The sequence below is a fragment of the Antennarius striatus genome, chromosome 21 (assembly GCF_040054535.1).
Source record: "Antennarius striatus isolate MH-2024 chromosome 21, ASM4005453v1, whole genome shotgun sequence".
Classification (NCBI taxonomy): domain Eukaryota; kingdom Metazoa; phylum Chordata; class Actinopteri; order Lophiiformes; family Antennariidae; genus Antennarius; species Antennarius striatus.
This window is the reverse complement of record NC_090796.1, coordinates 5,879,436-5,895,305: the sequence shown is the minus strand read 5'-3', so window position 1 is coordinate 5,895,305 and position 15,870 is coordinate 5,879,436. Positions and strand designations below refer to the sequence as shown.

General features: G+C 41.6%; 1 protein-coding gene across 4 annotated transcripts; it reads left to right on the top strand.

Annotated features, from left to right (window-relative positions):
- Positions 1–655: 655 nt before the first annotated feature.
- Positions 656–15,506, top strand: kctd17 (potassium channel tetramerization domain containing 17). 4 transcript variants are annotated; one of them, XM_068305821.1, is made up of 7 exons: positions 656–1,062; positions 7,348–7,456; positions 8,558–8,649; positions 9,230–9,325; positions 10,443–10,568; positions 10,961–11,102; positions 12,431–15,506. In XM_068305821.1, the coding sequence occupies exons 1-6, from the start codon at positions 718–720 to the stop codon at positions 11,060–11,062; spliced, it is 870 nt and encodes a 289-aa protein (XP_068161922.1). In that variant the 5' UTR covers positions 656–717; the 3' UTR covers positions 11,063–11,102; positions 12,431–15,506. The 4 variants fall into 4 exon arrangements, with proteins under 4 accessions (XP_068161922.1, XP_068161919.1, XP_068161920.1 ...); XM_068305818.1 differs by having other exon boundaries at positions 9,230–9,373; XM_068305819.1 differs by having other exon boundaries at positions 9,227–9,325.
- Positions 15,507–15,870: the final 364 nt, after the last annotated feature.

Below are 15,870 nucleotides of genomic sequence, written 5' to 3'. Positions count from 1 at the left end.
TATGCTAAATTGATTCAATTTGATTAGTGTGATGCATAATTGAATGGTATATAATTGAATGATTTAATAAGTGAATTGATAAGAATATTAACAATAAAGTCTCATATTTTGAATTGCGTCTGATTTTCCTCCTTTATTTAATATTTATCTCAGTTTTACACAAATTATTTTGCCCAGCTTGTCCAAGAGACCAGACCAAAAGTAACACTTTCTTTAAAAGAAAATGTAATTAAATTCGATTAATTGATTTTGAAAGTAAGATCAGATATTACTCGAACAGCATTGGACAGAACAACTGAGGAGCAGGTACTTCACCGCCAGTTTTGCAATACTATACTGTACTGTATATATTTGACTTTAGAGCATTTTAGAGAAAATCCCTGCATTAGGATCTTTTTATTTAACTCTACTAAAAATGTATTTATTGTGCATATACAGTATATATTCAGAATAATACTGTAATTAGTCTTCTGAACACTACAGTATGTTTTCTTTCTATTTATATAATCTAATGGCGTTAAATTTACCGATTCGCGTTTTATTTTGAAAGTAACAACGGATATGCTCATTGTAATTTCCGACTTCTCGAGCTTCTGATTCGTCCGTGTGGGCTGAGGGCGGGGCTTCACCGCTAGGTGGAGAGAAAAGACGGGCAATCGCGGACACGGAGCGACGCCTTCACTCCGCTTGACTTCGTGTTTTAACACCCATTTCCAAATGGCAACCCCCGCAGACAAGCAGCGGAGAACAGCGGAGAGTCTTCCTCCGGACCCGCATCATCCTCAACACAACAGCAACAACAACAACAATAACAACAACAAAGATAGTGAAGCGGGAGAAAGCGCGACTGCAGCCACCACCACAACCACCGAATCCGGCGGGACGGAGTCGCAGAGCATCAGTAACGGTTCGGCTATCAACCCCACCGGCGGGAGCAACGGGAAGTGGGTCCGGCTGAACGTCGGCGGGACGGTGTTCCTCACGACGCGACAGACCCTCCTGAAGGAGCAAACTTCGTTCCTGTACCGGCTGTGCCAGCAGCAGGACCTGCACTCCGACACGGTGAGTCCGGTCAAGGACCGGCGGGGAGAGAAGTTACGGCCGTGAGCGTGAACCGTGGAGATGCTCACATTTCACCTTCAAAGTTCTGCTGTGATATTTGTCATCTTCTATTGATAAATATTAAATTAATTTATGAATGGGCTCCAAAACACACATCAATACTTCAGTTCGTTCCTAAATCGACTAGTTGTGTGTTTTTTCCACAGTGTGGTTTGAGCAACATTTCCTTTATTCCCACGGAGTTTGTCCCGATGTGTTAAATTGTGAGTTACATTTGACTGAAAGTGTTGACACAACAGCGTCGGTGTGTTTTTGTGTGTCTAATTTTAGGATTCCATTATTTTTTCCTGAGATGCTTGGTAAGACATGGTTATTGTACATAATATGAGCCGATGTCCATTGAAGTTATTGGTTTCAAATGAAAGGCAGAACTTTAAATGAAGTGATATGTGTGATAGAAAATCACAAATAAGTAAATATTTTTTATTGTCACATCTCTTCTGGTGTGGAAATGCAGCTCAGGTGCAGCTGACTGTCCACGCAGGAGGAAGCTCCCACTCACTTTCTGCTCTTTGTGTGTGTGTGTGTGTGTGTGTGTGTGTGTGTGTGTGTGTGTGTGTGTGTGTGTGTGTGTGTGTGTCAGCATCATTCTGTGGTGTGAATGTAGCTTGGGTCAGATGGCTGAACACGTGCCATCTTCTGCAGGGTGCTCACATGAGAGAGATGTACAGTCACATGTAGTGTGAGCACACTGGGAGCACTGGTGAGTGTGATGCATGGTGCACATCGCTGCTCGGTGGACTCTGACGTGAATGTGTGAGAAGTGAGGGTGTTCTCAGGTGAAACACTCACTTCACATTTATTTGCTCTAACTGCAAGATAATCAGATACAGTATATGTGGATGAAATGCTAAATCAGCATGTACACTTTTAAACTCTTATCAATATATAGGTTATGGGTTTGGTCTTCTGTTGTTTTTATTGAGAAGTGACAGGAAATAAAGATATTCTTTATGCAGTAATTTTAAAAAATGCATCTTTTCTGATATGAATATTCTTATTTTAAGAAACTCGATACTTCCAAATTCAAAATAAGACATCACAGTTTTACTGCACAGTGAAACTGACATTGTTTTAAAGGTGAAAAATTAACTGTTGACTGATGAGAATAATAGTTGCTGCTTTTTTTTGTTTTTTTTTGAAGGGGGTTTACTTGACAGAATATTCTCTGCTGCACTACAAGGCTCTGGAAAGTGATTCCCATGTGGTTACATTGTTGTCATCTTAGAAACGCAAACTGAGCTCCTTGAGACATCAGAACTGATAGTTGGAGTGTAAGATCTGTTTGTTGTCGTCTCGCCCAGCCATCGGTCTTAATAGTCAGTATTTATACATAATAACATGGTGCGTTTTGCAACACTGCAGGCCAGTGTTTTCCTAGCAGAGAACTGGATTTACCAGTCGACCCTGGGAACATGTCTCCTCTGCTGTCTGTTTGGAGATTTATTTGCATTTTATTCTGAGAACATAATGTTTAGAAAATATAAATGAATCACTGCTCATTGGAAAATTTTACTGCACATGTTTAAAGTTGAGGATGTCGGGTACATGCAGAGCTGCAATCCAGCACCAAAAGCTAAATGTAGTTTGCTTAGCAAATCACTGTCACAAGGAAGTTTGTTTTTGATTCAGCAGCTTGACTGTCAGAAGCTTCCTGGTGGTAACACACAGCTTCCAATCTGTAGAACTCCAGATTTTAACAAGTCATTTGCAAATCTTATCTATATCATAGCTAATGCAAAACATTTAAATGTATCACAACTCCTCTTTCTGTTAGCACTTTGTCACACATAATGGCACATTGCATAAGTCTAATTGCTATTCTTAAAGATTTGAAAGCTGTAGAAAAATAAAACTGTCTCCTGAAAGCAAAGGGAAACAATGGGAACATCCTGTAACGCAGATTTATTTTCGCCAATAGGTAAGAAGAGTCCACAGCCCCGTCTTTCAGAATCTTTCATGCAGCAAAAAGATACGTCCTGCTGATGGAGTCAATAAAACTATGACAAAAAATTACTCATCAAGGTATTCAGACACAATCTAATACCATTAACCCACCATTAGTTCAATGACCTTGAAGTAAACATGCATGGTACTTGTTATATGAGCTGTGGGAACTGAACCCAATCCCCCCCCAGCCTGGACAGAGCAGTCCTCTGCTGTCCCACCAGATGAAGAGCAGCTTCTCTGACTCCAGATGATATTAAACAAGTTTTCCTTGTAGGCCACTAAAGCAGTAGTGGTCTTAAAATAACTTCCCTCGGGATCAATAAAATTATTTATTTGATCTAAAATAATTTTTTTTAAAATCAAATAAACCCAAAACCATCAGAGAAGAACAGTTTTTGTTAGGGTAAACAGTTTCCTGTGTTGTTGACTTTTTGCAGTGTTTCATGCCCTATTATCAACAAATCAAATGCAAAGTCCAGCCCCCACTCCAGCGCTGACTACCGTGTTGTGTCTGTGGAGTGGGTCGACTGTGGATCGGCCTTCGCCAAAGACACCAGCCCCAAACCAGCGTCCGTCCTGGACGATCTAAGTCCAAATCGCCCAGAAAAGTGTTCTGGATCCTCTCCGCGCTAGAGTCCCTCTAATCTGCTGACGTCGTATCTGCTCAGAGGTCCTTGATTGTTTTTTAAACCGGCATACACACACACACAGCCTGTCTGGCAGTCTGTGACCATTTTAATGAGATTACCAACACCTCAGCCGCCCCGCCCCCACAAAACCAGACCAAACTAGGTCTGTTGTCCATTTATGCAACTCGAGCTAGCTTCACTCCATCTCCAGCGTTGTTGGGGTGTTAGCTGAACAGGTGTAACAAGGGTAAGCTGAGGGATGTACACACAATCGCATTATCACGGCTTTGCGATTATCAGTGATTTGATTTCTAGTAAATACCCAGCGGCTCATGCCGGTGAGGTTTGATGGCCTTGCTGTTATGAGGTGATTTGATATCTCGGTGGTTTTGGGAGTTGCGTTCTCGACTCGTAGTGTTGCCATGCGCTCCATCGCATGCCTGGACTCGTTTTTTTACCTCTGCTCTGAGATTTTAGCACATGGCATTGGCAGGGACCAGCATGAGTAAAATACCAGGCATGTTTTTAGGTGAATCAACAGTGCAGAATTGTGGTGACTTGTCTCTTTTCAACTATCAGAGTCCACAAACATGCAGTTAGTTTGGTTTGAACTATACAAACAAGTCAGGATTGTTTTTTCCAATTCCTTCATTTAGATCAGAATTACAAGGACGGACCAAATACGTGCTTGTTTTCACATTTTCACTTTCTTAATAAAACTTCTACATCAACCTGTGTTACGTTTTTAAGAGCCAGTGCAGCATCATACAACATGTCATTACACAAAGCCAACACCCCTGTATATGTTACGTTAGACCTGGACATGCCGTAGGAACTATAGAAGTCATTTTAGTGTCAAATGCGAAACCAGATATTTATTTATGGCTCATTGTGACGTCCGATTTGATAATCAAATCACAGATTTAATGTGACTGTGACTGAAGACAAAGACGCATCATGAGTCTTTTTTTCCACATCCAGATATTACATTTTGTGTAAGACAAGCCTTTGGCTCGTCGGCTGGGACATTTAAGGAGTAGTGTGTGTGTGTGTGTGTGTGTGTGTGTTCTGTAGCTGCTAACAAGTCCATCGTAATGAATAAATGAATGAATGACCTCTAAGTGTGTGTGTGTGTGTGTGTGTGTGTGATGGAGACAGGAATCAGGCTCTGACACATCAGGAAGGTTTTTGCCAGCGTTGTCGTGCCCACACTGTCAAGACGAGTCGCATTGAAGAGTCATCCTCCACTGCAGCCCCGGCGCTCATTCAGGATGCTGTGCATGCAGTCCGTTCGTTTCCCTTCTAAATTCTGTCATTTTCAACGCGGACGAGCGCGAGTGTACCCACACAAGTTGTAATGCAACTGTGTCTGTCTCACACACAAACCTAGATGTCTTTCTCTCCCGTCTCTTTGGCAGTATTCCTCCATGTTTGTGGGGTTTTCAAGTAGATCTACCTTCCATTTTTAACACACATGATCTCGTACTGTGGCTGCTAACGTATTGGACTCCCTGCCAGCAGTTCTTTCCACTAATCCCCCCTCATCCCTCTGCGTGTCCGTCCTGCAGACTGTTTCATTCTCTAGTCATCTACTCAGGCGTACAGCTTTTGTTTTCACTTGCAGTCGTTTCGTGTCTCATAACGGACGTGGTTGGACTTGAAGAGATCAGTTTGTCCTTCAGGATGATTCCTACTATTCACTCTGGAGATTATGAGTTGGATCTCATTTTAATGGGCGGCCATGTATGAGGTCATGCAGATGATGATGCCTTACTGGCATACAATGTCTGCACTGTGAGATGAGCTGAATTGTGTGAGGCCAAGACAATCTTGTATGGCCTAATAAATCAAAACTGACATTACATCCAAAAAATGTAAATTTAGACCGAGAAATAAAATATGAGACCTGACTATCGATCAGATTTTTAAATCCAGGCTTTGTTGAGATATTATTCTAAGATAGCGACTTCTGCTCTTTTAGCAGACCTCATCATCTTAATGTTTCATGTGATATGATGTCATTTTGTGAGGCATTAACAGCATTTATCGCGGTTAATAAATATTTTATGATGTGCAACATCTGATGTCATTTTTGAATGTCTGGTTTACTTTAGCCCAACATTTTTGCAAGCCATAGCCAAGACTGCCACTCTCAGATGGATGTTCATCACTACTATGCTATTTAGTTAGCTTAAACAAAGATGTTTGTTGTTTGTCTGAAACCAACCAGAAGTGAACTACAAACTAAAACATAAATATTACAGCATGGAAGTAGTGTTCTAGACCATAACATTACAGACAGGTGGTCAAAACAGGTCCAGGAACGTCAAATACATTGATGTAGGATTTAATTTAAATGCTGAAGAAATATTTTGTTAAAATAAAAGTCAAAAGTCAGTTGGTGTGTGCGTTAAATGTGCGTGTGAATCAGTGGGGACCAACTCGTACGAGTGAAACAACCATCGGCAAGTGGAGTGGGATCTTTTCATTAAGCTTCATTACATTCTCCCATTCCCAGACTACGCTAACTAGGTCAAAGTGGTAGCTGGTTAAGCGTGTGAAGGGCTTCATTAACCTGAAATGTCACTTTGCTATCTGAATCATTACTAATCGGATGGCAGTTCAGTTTCCGTGCCCGTCCTGGAGGGACGTGTGGGCTATCCTGCCCATCCCTAATGCTAGTTTGCTCGCGTCTACCCTCGATGTGATGGAGGTAATGGGCCGCACACATCAGCACCAATTCGATTCTTCTGCTCAAGGAGACTACTTCTTTTGACACCTACTTCAGAGTTTCCTCTTCTTGGAGGAAACGCAGTATTTCCTGGTTACGTGTTAAGCATGTGTGTGTTATAGCCAGTCAGACATGTTAGGCAGGAGTAGCCTGGAGGTGGGAAAAGAAGCAGGCTGCCCACACGCGTGTGATTAGTCACCAACAACTACTTAATAACGTCAGTGTGTGTTAACGTCCAGCTGTAGAACACTGCCGCTGTGTGAGGGAGGCCTCAGAGGAAAGAGCTGTGTGTGTATTTGAAACGGGAAGCAACGGAATTTTGTAGAATATCTGGACAACACTGAAACTTTCACAATCAAGCCTGGGATCGTTTGACCGACTACCTTGACATACATGAGCTTTTTATGCAGGAATGCAAGAAGAGTTTATCAATTTCTGCTGGCAAGTATGTTTTTCTCTCAAGAGTAATAAAGTATCATGGCTGACACGAACAGAACCCCCTCACCTCATGGGTGGCTTTTATTTTGGAGACCTCTGCAATGCATCTTGCTTGCGTACTTCTGCTTTGGACTTAAAATAGCACATCAGGATGTTATTTTCCAGCTTGTGAGCTTTTGGGCCTAAAAATACTCATTAAATCACAGAAGCGTTCCAATGCCTGTGTAAGAACGGTAGAAGTAGATCTGATAATACCTGATTACATTAACGTAAAGCAGCCCAGTCATTCAAGAAGTTCTCTTGAACACTTTTAAGAAGTCACAACATGGCTCATAATGAGACAAAGTTGAGCCATTCTGGTTGAAACCAATCGAAATACTTAATACTTCAGGTGGTACAGTAATGTAAACACCCTGTTTCTGATGTGACACCGGATTAGTGGACAATGTTTTCTGTGTGCTTCTGCCTCTGTGACAGGATGAGACGGGAGCCTACGTCATCGACAGAGACCCCACCTACTTTGGTCCCATCCTCAACTACTTACGACATGGAAAGCTGGTCTACAACAAGGAGCTGGCTGAAGAAGGTCTTTACTGTGCTTTGACTATCAAATACTGTCGTGACACTACAGAAGCTGTGTGCCTCCACCCCATCTGTTTGGTCTGACCTAAAGTCTCCTCTAGTGATTCCTTTTTTAAGTCCAAAAAACAAAAAATTAAAGATCACGGTAGAATGTTCGTATCCACAGGAGTAGATAGGACATACTGGATATACTGATTCACTTTATTCCTATTTCATTCCAACACCTTTGGTCGGCTTGTCTGATATTAACGTAAACTAAATGTTGACGCTGTGCTGATTTGATTGAATATACAGAATTTGCAAAGCGATTAACAGTTTGTCATTTTCCAAAGCAAAAATGCAATTCCTCAGCTCCTCAGGTTTGAGGGTTTGTTGCTCGTATTTGTCATTTATGGTAGTAAATAAAGTGTGTTAGGGTTTTGAACACTTTTTGGTGTCCGATTACTGTAATCGATATGACTGCAAGTCAGTGGCGGCTGGTCAGTAGAGGGCTGCAGGGCTCCCCCTTCCTGAGTCACACAGCAACACAATAAAACATAACTATTACTAATAATCATGATAACAGAATAAATTACACAATTTTTTGTGTGTGTTTGAACAGGCAACCAGTAAATTGTGTATAAAATATTATCAAAAGTCAGTGCTTGATGTCTTTGTCCTGTCGGTCTGTTTGTCTGAGTTCAGCTCAGGGGCGACAGAGAAATCGCCCTCAGCTGTAAATTTTCAGCCAACGGTTGATCGATGAACAACATTAAAATCAGCCAATCAGAATCCTCAAATCGAACAGAGTCAATTATTTTATTGCCCCAAGACAGCTCTGGGAATGAAACTGTGAAGAGCCCATAGATATCACTGCAATCTGATGCATGTTTGGAATGGAAATAATTAATTATTTAACAGCAATGTTGTAATAAAGTTTTGATTCCTTCCCTTTCAATCGTACGAGGATATTGCTGGGATTGATTAGCTATTACACACCCCCACCAGCCACCACGGGTACCCATACTGCCCCACTTCATGTCTCTTTGCGGCTTGTGGGACGTTGACTTGACTTGATCTTGGGACGTGAACCGTTGGAGTCAAACCGTGTTCCTCTTGTTCCCAGGGGTCCTAGAAGAGGCTGAGTTTTACAACATCACCCCGCTGATCAAGCTGATCAAGGAGAGGATTGTGGAGCGAGACTCCAAAGCCACGCAGGTAAAACCAGTCCGAGAGCTTAATGGGGATGTTGGTGCCCACATTGAGCGTCAAACACAGATTCCTGTTGTCATCTTCAGTGAAACTATCGTCATGTCAACGTGTTAATATTTTTAAACCATCCCATTAGCAGTCACAGCGTACACTGCATGGTGGTAAGTCTAATGGCTGCCAGTCATATTCTTTGTTGGCGATTTCACCCTCCTGTGCTTCTCTAAAGAGAACCCCGCTGTATGTCAGGGTTTTGTTTCTCAAGATGCTTACATAATGCACTGTCCTGAAGAGACTGCCACTGTCCTGCTGCCTACTGTACTTCACTGACCTCACTGTTAATGTTTGCTTGGGGCTAACTACAGTGTAAAGTTAGGAGATTACAAGGATGTGCTACTTTGGTAGATAGGTCACGTTCTTCGGTGTCTGCCGCCTCTGAGTCGAGTCCAAAGGTTTACTGGAGTCGGATAAAAATGTCTTTAATGTACATTACCGATGTACGTCAAATTGCTGTTGATTTTTTTTTTCCCTTTAAAGATGACGGTACCTTTTCTTTTCTGTGTAACCCCCTCTCCTCTTACCCCAGCAGGTGCCCCCCAAACACGTCTACAGAGTGCTGCAGTGCCAGGAGGAGGAACTGACCCAGATGGTCTCCACCATGTCAGACGGCTGGAAGTTTGAGCAGGTCAGCGTGCGCACCTGCAGAAAGCCCCGCACCGGACTGCTCTGGACTGTGGGTTGGACTCACGCTGCTGACCCTTTAATCTTGACCCCTGGCCTGACCCCTTGATCCCTCGACCCCGACCTGAGCCTTGCTGTCTGCACTCCCACAAATAAGTTCAGGACTCCCAGCTGTCTTAAACGAGTCGTTTGACCTTAACTAGTACTGATCTAGTGACCTGGTGAATGCTTTCACAGATGGAGCCAATAAGACAAATATAAAGCTGTGTATTTATATGTACAGTAATCCCTCGTTACTCAGTTACGGGGTTAATGTGCACCAGGACCATCTGCAAAAAGTTCCACAGCATGGCGATCAAAAATTAATTTTATTATTTAGGGTAATTTAAATGTTTATGAACCAATGACGTGCGGTGAGGTTAGGCTGATATTTAAACCACCTTATATCTGTATGACCTTCTGCCACATTCTAATAGAATGTTTAACACAATTTGGAATTAAAGAGAAGTGCTTCTTTCATACACGGAAGAGCGCTGCATTCCGTGAGTCTCAGAACGCAGTGCACACACTGATGCTGTCAGCCAATTGCATGCGAGTACGGTATCACATGACTGCCTACTAAAAATCCGCGATGTAGTGAAGCCTGTTTGATGCGCGAGCATGCGAGGAATTACTGTATATCAGAATATTTTGAGACTACATAAAGAAGTTTTGATCTTCTCGGAGAAGAATAGTTGTGGCTCCAGTTGTTTTTAAATCAGGAACCTGAGCCTGAAGTCCAGGGACCCGGATCACATTTAGACCCCCCCTCCCACAGCTTTGGCTCTAAACTCCACTGCATGCTGCGCAGCTATGATTTGCACTGTTCCCTCAGAAGATCTCCCACAGTTGCTTTGTTTTTCCCACCAGCAGAAGAAGCTTCTTGTTGGGTCCACTGCTGCCCCCCTGACCCCCTAGCCCACCATGCATGAGAAGAATGGGACCTTGGCTTTCTGTTACTTGATCTCTCCTGCTTTGTTGTTTCCTCTGTAGGAATCTCTCATCCTTCTGCACACTCACTTCGTCTCTCTTCCTTTCTCTTCCGTATATCTCTTGTTTTTGCATCTCCGTCTGTTATCCAGATGGTGAACATCGGCTCGTCGTACAGCTATGGCACCGAGGACCAGGCTGAGTTTCTGTGTGTCGTCTCCAAGGAGCTTCACACTCCTGGATCAGGACTGGGCACGGAGCAGAGCCACAAAACCAAGGTGAATCAAAACAGACACATGACATCAGGTATACGGGTTGTGTGTTGATTTGAGGTGTGTGTGTGTGTGTGTGTGCGCGCGTGCGCAACAGGGAACTGGCTTTTCTCACAAGTGTCCTTTTGATCCAATGACAAACTCCAAATGTCACTCGCCCCAAATGCTGTTCACAAAATCACTCCATCATTTACACAGCTCTCCATCTCTGCTATCTCTCACTTCCTGAATAAATTTCCTCTTTCATAGGACACACACACACACACCTGTACATCGCACAGCGTTTCACTGTCCAATCACTGATACTCATCAGCACCTTCATGTTTTGTCATGTTTCTGTCTTGTTTTTTCTTTTCTTTTGGTTTTTTTTCCCCCTCCACCCTTCATGCTGAATGCAGCCGGCAGAGATGCAGGATGAGGAAGCTGCAAAGGAAGAGGAGGAGGAGGAGGAAGAGGAGGGTGGGAGAGATACTACAGCAAATGAGTGGCTTAGAGAATGAGGGAGTCATGTTTCTTTGTTCTCCAGAGAGGATGGAAGGGGTGAGGAACCGTGTGATTGATGTGCTCGTAGGTCGACCCGCTAGATTTTGTCTGTGTGATGAGCGCAGAGATCTGAGGTGTTTCATGGCTCCGCATCAACTAGGTTTTTAGTAATGATACGGTTTGAAGGAGTAAAGATAGCTTAGCTGGGAAAAATATACAGAAACCAAATCTTTTGATTTATTTTTTGTATGAGATAAAAATATCAGATGCGTGGCGGTCTACAATCAATCAACAAATCCAAAGAGATGCAGTAATTTGAATATCGTTTTAAACCCAAGATAGAATGGGCAGCATTTTGTCAGTAAATTGTCTTCATGTGACCTTTATTGTAACTTTTGTTGTGTTGTTTACTTTAGTCATATCTCTAACAGCATTTAAGGTTAAATGTGAGTTTATGTGGTTCATTTCCGACAGGAAGGCAGGTGAACCTGTGAACAAATGAATCTTGTTTGACATTAGCTTAATAAATATTTCTGCCAGCTGCACCCAATAGATTTTAATGTAACAACAACTCCCATAATACCATGCTGCCTATCTTTTGTTTTTATCCCTGGGAAATAAGAACAGGTTCCTGCCGGCAGCAGCGCTCATAACCTGCTAAATATCTCTCGATAACTGGAGAGGGAATTTTTGATCATTTATTTTCTCAGAAACAGAACCGTCTCTCAGAATTATTTGAGGACAACTTAAATGGCATCTCTTGAATAATATTGTTGGGTCATCCTATATCCAAGCATTTCATACTGTTTTTGTGAAACCCGTGTCAGTAATGTTGAATTATCACCACGAACTGTTGATGACATTTAGTAATGAGAAGGAGAGAAATTCCCAGCAGTGTCGTCTAATTAAAAGCGGCTGCAGTGACTTGTTGTCTGGGGTAAAACACTCCAGACTCGTTGAGAATTTCTTCAACAAACAAACTTCTGAAATTTTGTCCCATTGATAGTTAACTGGTGAATTTCCTGGTCTGTTAGCGCTGTGGATCACATGACAGACGTCATGACATGAAACATCTCTGACCTTGAGTGCAGAAGTAGTATCAGACATCCTTTCCGGTTTGTGTGTGTACAGAATATACGGCCACTATAAACAAACAACATGGAGCAAACCTTAAAGGGGCACACATTTAATACTATATAGATATTATGTTTGTGTTGACATTTCCAGCCATTATGAAAATCAGTTTAGTCATTTGCTGTCATTCTGTCATTATCATCATCATGATCATCGCTGATGAACCACAGCATAGATTGCACACACTGTGTGAAGTTGAGAAAACGGTGGACCTGGACAGTCCTAACATTTGTTCTCTTTTTTTTTCACAGCTTTTCCAGATCCATGGCACCCGCATGTAGAAAATCACAAGAGTTTAAGTTCTTTTTCTAGCCTTATTACGACATCCTGTACATGGTGTAATTGTGTGTCGCGTCAATGGACAGGAAATAAAACATTTGTAGCATTCCTACCAGTTCATTGACAAAAATGTTAGTCGTAAAGACAAACAAATGACCAAAAATGAGAAGAAGAAAAAAACAATCTATAATGCATAGCAATATCTTCAAAGGTATTTTGCAGTCAAACCGATTTTATTCATAGAAGTAATCTTGCAAATGTTTCATTGCCAAGGGAAGCAGTGGAGATAAATTACAACCAAAGATTCAGATCAAAGCTGGCTCATCCAAGGTGCTCAACAAAAATAGGACAGAATCTTAAAGAAAACTGACTCAGTTTCCGTTCCCCACTGAGGAGCTGTTGCTGCGTCATGATGCTATGATCAGTCATGAATGGTGTGTGTATAATTATCAGAATTAATCTGTCTGAGAACAAGTGGAACAAACGGGGTTAATTCTGGTTTGTTCTTATTGAACGTGGACTCAGTTCTTAGTAATGTGCACTGAAAAGAGAGTTTACAAGTTAAAGCTTGTTAAACCAGCTGTTTAGCCTTATATAGAGATGTCCTCTTGTCAGTACTCCTCTATAGCTGTGCTTGCATTGATGCTTTCAGTTTTACATAACTGCTGTCAGTGTATTCCTGGATCAGCTGTTTAATCCCGTAGTAATAAATGGTAATTTGGCCATTTAGTGGTTTGCTTGGCCTTAAATTGTCCAAAATATTTGCCGTTCACATTCCATCCGACCAAACGCTCTCTGTCCGTCAGAGCTCAGATTCAGAAAAGCCACACTGCACTGATGAATGCAAGCAACACCCAGTCATGTGTCGACACACGCCTGCATGGCCTCATGCTGGTGCATGCTCAGCAGCAGCGCCGCCTCGCTCTGCCTCTGGCTGGAATCCAGAGCCAGCTCTGGTCCCAGCTGACAGCCCTGTTGGTGTGAGTCAGGACAGGGAGGTCGGCATGAGAAGCACAGGGTGAGACGGGTTTGAGGTGTTTATCTCCGTCGTTTCTCCTTGTCAGTTAGAATAAGGAGCAGTCGTTTGACTGTGGGCTGATCTGCCGCAGTGCAGGTGTTCAGTGGAGACGACTCCAGGAGCCGTCATATGATATGTGACTTTTAACGGCCTCTGTTGGTGACTTGTGGGAACTGCACCGCAAATCAAATTAGGATCTTGCACGTTTTTGTTTTTTTTGTTTGTTTGTTTTTTGGCACAAGCCCTGAAAGTAGTTTCTGTGAAAGGTTGCACTGTGCGAACACACCATCCAGAAGGTTCTGTCAAGTCCTTTACTGATGACCTCGTGACGCATCATCACTGAATGCTGGAGAACTTGTGATGTAATCTGTACACACATAAATGATGTAATGCCATTTATTGTAAGGCTGTGTGTTTAATAGTCAAGTCATTGTTGATCTGACAAAATTTAACTGTGAAATGGTAAAAAAAAACCTTGTAGCGCAGATGCTAAAGAGGACAGGTTTCTTTTTAGCGTTTTTTAAAGGGGAATAAAAAATATCAAATGCAAGAACCCAAACAATCATAACAGTCAAGCATTATGGCAAAAGGTTATTTAACTTGGTAAGCTCAGTTTACATTCCGAATCTAAGTTAGCGATAGTAGCTGTTGGTAAAGATAAAGGACACATAACGCTGGATTTCCAATTTGTCTAAACTCTACTGATCCTAAAGGACAGCTGGTGTTTTTGCCTCAAGTAGAGATAATAACTGTACCATAGGAAACAAATGCATGGGGGAGTTTTATACAGGCAATAAGCTGTTACAACATGAGACAACTGGGAATTAGCATCATAGTTGGGAACTTATTTTCATAACATTTTGATAAATTTGAAAAAATAGGCTGCAAAGACAATATTGTGTGTTTATGGATTTGATAATGTCCATTTTAATGGTTGTATAAAAGCAGCCCTTAAGATGCACAATACAGTCAGTAGGATAGTGATGATGCAGCTCCTTGTGCTTCTGATAATCATGTGACAGCAGCAGGAAGAAGACTGAGAGACTTTTTTTTCTTTTTCCTGTGGCTCTTTCTGACTCAGATCATTCAGAGCCTTGAGTTCAAGCAGCAGGACTGAGTGGTCAGAAGACAGCCGTGTCGAAATGATCGCAGACGTGAATACATGTGTTTATTAAATGGCTGTATTGTTATTATTTTAATCGATCAATGGAAACTCGACACTGAGAGTCCAGGTTTAGTATTTGTGTGTGTCTCTTATGGTGCATTTTTGCTCTGAGAGTTTTATTTTTTCGTACGACGTCGAGTAGAGGTAAAGGAGGCACACGTGTGACCAGGAGAAATGAGGATTTTGTATGAAATGTCACGCCGTTTTTGTTTTTTTGTACAGTCAGTTAATTTATTCTGATTCTTTTTGAATGTTAAACAGCAAAAAGAACTAGGTTTTTTTTTGGGGGGGGGTGTGATGTCATCTTTTTACTTGATTAGCTTTATTTTTGATCAAATTCATGATCTTAAAGAATAAAGAAATGTAATCATCAGGTTTACTGAATATACAAAAGTTTGATCTTAGGTAATATAATACAATAATGAGTTTTAACTTTCCTCTTAAATGGAAATTTTTTTTGTGTGGTTTGATGGATCAACTATTTTTTATGTATTCTGTTAGACGGCTTCCGTTCTACAGTAGATTGGTTTTACAGTGTCAGTGTGTTAAAGTCTTTATTACAGTCCTTTCATTTTTCTCTTCAAAAGGAAAAAAAACAAACGTCTGCCAGGCAGCTGTGGATAGAAACGTTACCTGATGCTGGATTTTCTTTTTTTTTCTGTGCTGATCATAGCGCCTCAGCGTCTCTACATTATACAAACTGTCTGACACACGCATTGTAATGCCTCAGACTCAACCAACACTGTGTTGTTACTGTGTTGTTATTCATCAGGACCTGGACAACAAACAGCATTTAACACGACGAAAAGCAAAGTGTTTTGTTTTTTTATTTCATGTAAATGAATGTCACCATTCTCAACAAGAATAAAGCTTTTTCCTTTGATTTAAAATATAGTCTGGAAAATCTGTTTTTTCCGTCAGCATTAGGTGATCCTGGTGAACCTTCGTGTGACTACTCTTGTGCGGTAGAACGAATAGTGCAGCAAAGTGCCTCACTACTGCTAGAGGACAGACACCCCAAAGACATGCAATTGAAAAACCACTGGACTAATAAACAGAAAATAATTAAAACCAAATCTGGAGGGTTCTTTTTCTGCACATGCTCAAGCTCTAAAGCTCTCAGATGTTGGATATTGGTTCAGTTGCTTTTTCAGAAATTGCATAAAATGTTTGAAAAAAATCTGATTTATTAATTTGTGTATCCAAAAAACTACTTTTTGAGCCGTGAG

Excerpts from the sequence above, each read along its gene's own strand:
- kctd17 (XM_068305817.1), top strand. The coding sequence starts at position 718 with ATGGCAACCCCCGCAGACAAGCAGCGGAGAACAGCGGAGAGTCTTCCT. Across the intron at positions 1,063-7,347 it reads AGGACCTGCACTCCGACACG|GATGAGACGGGAGCCTACGT; the intron begins GTGAGTCCGGTC and ends CCTCTGTGACAG. Across the intron at positions 7,457-8,557 it reads CAAGGAGCTGGCTGAAGAAG|GGGTCCTAGAAGAGGCTGAG; the intron begins GTCTTTACTGTG and ends TCTTGTTCCCAG.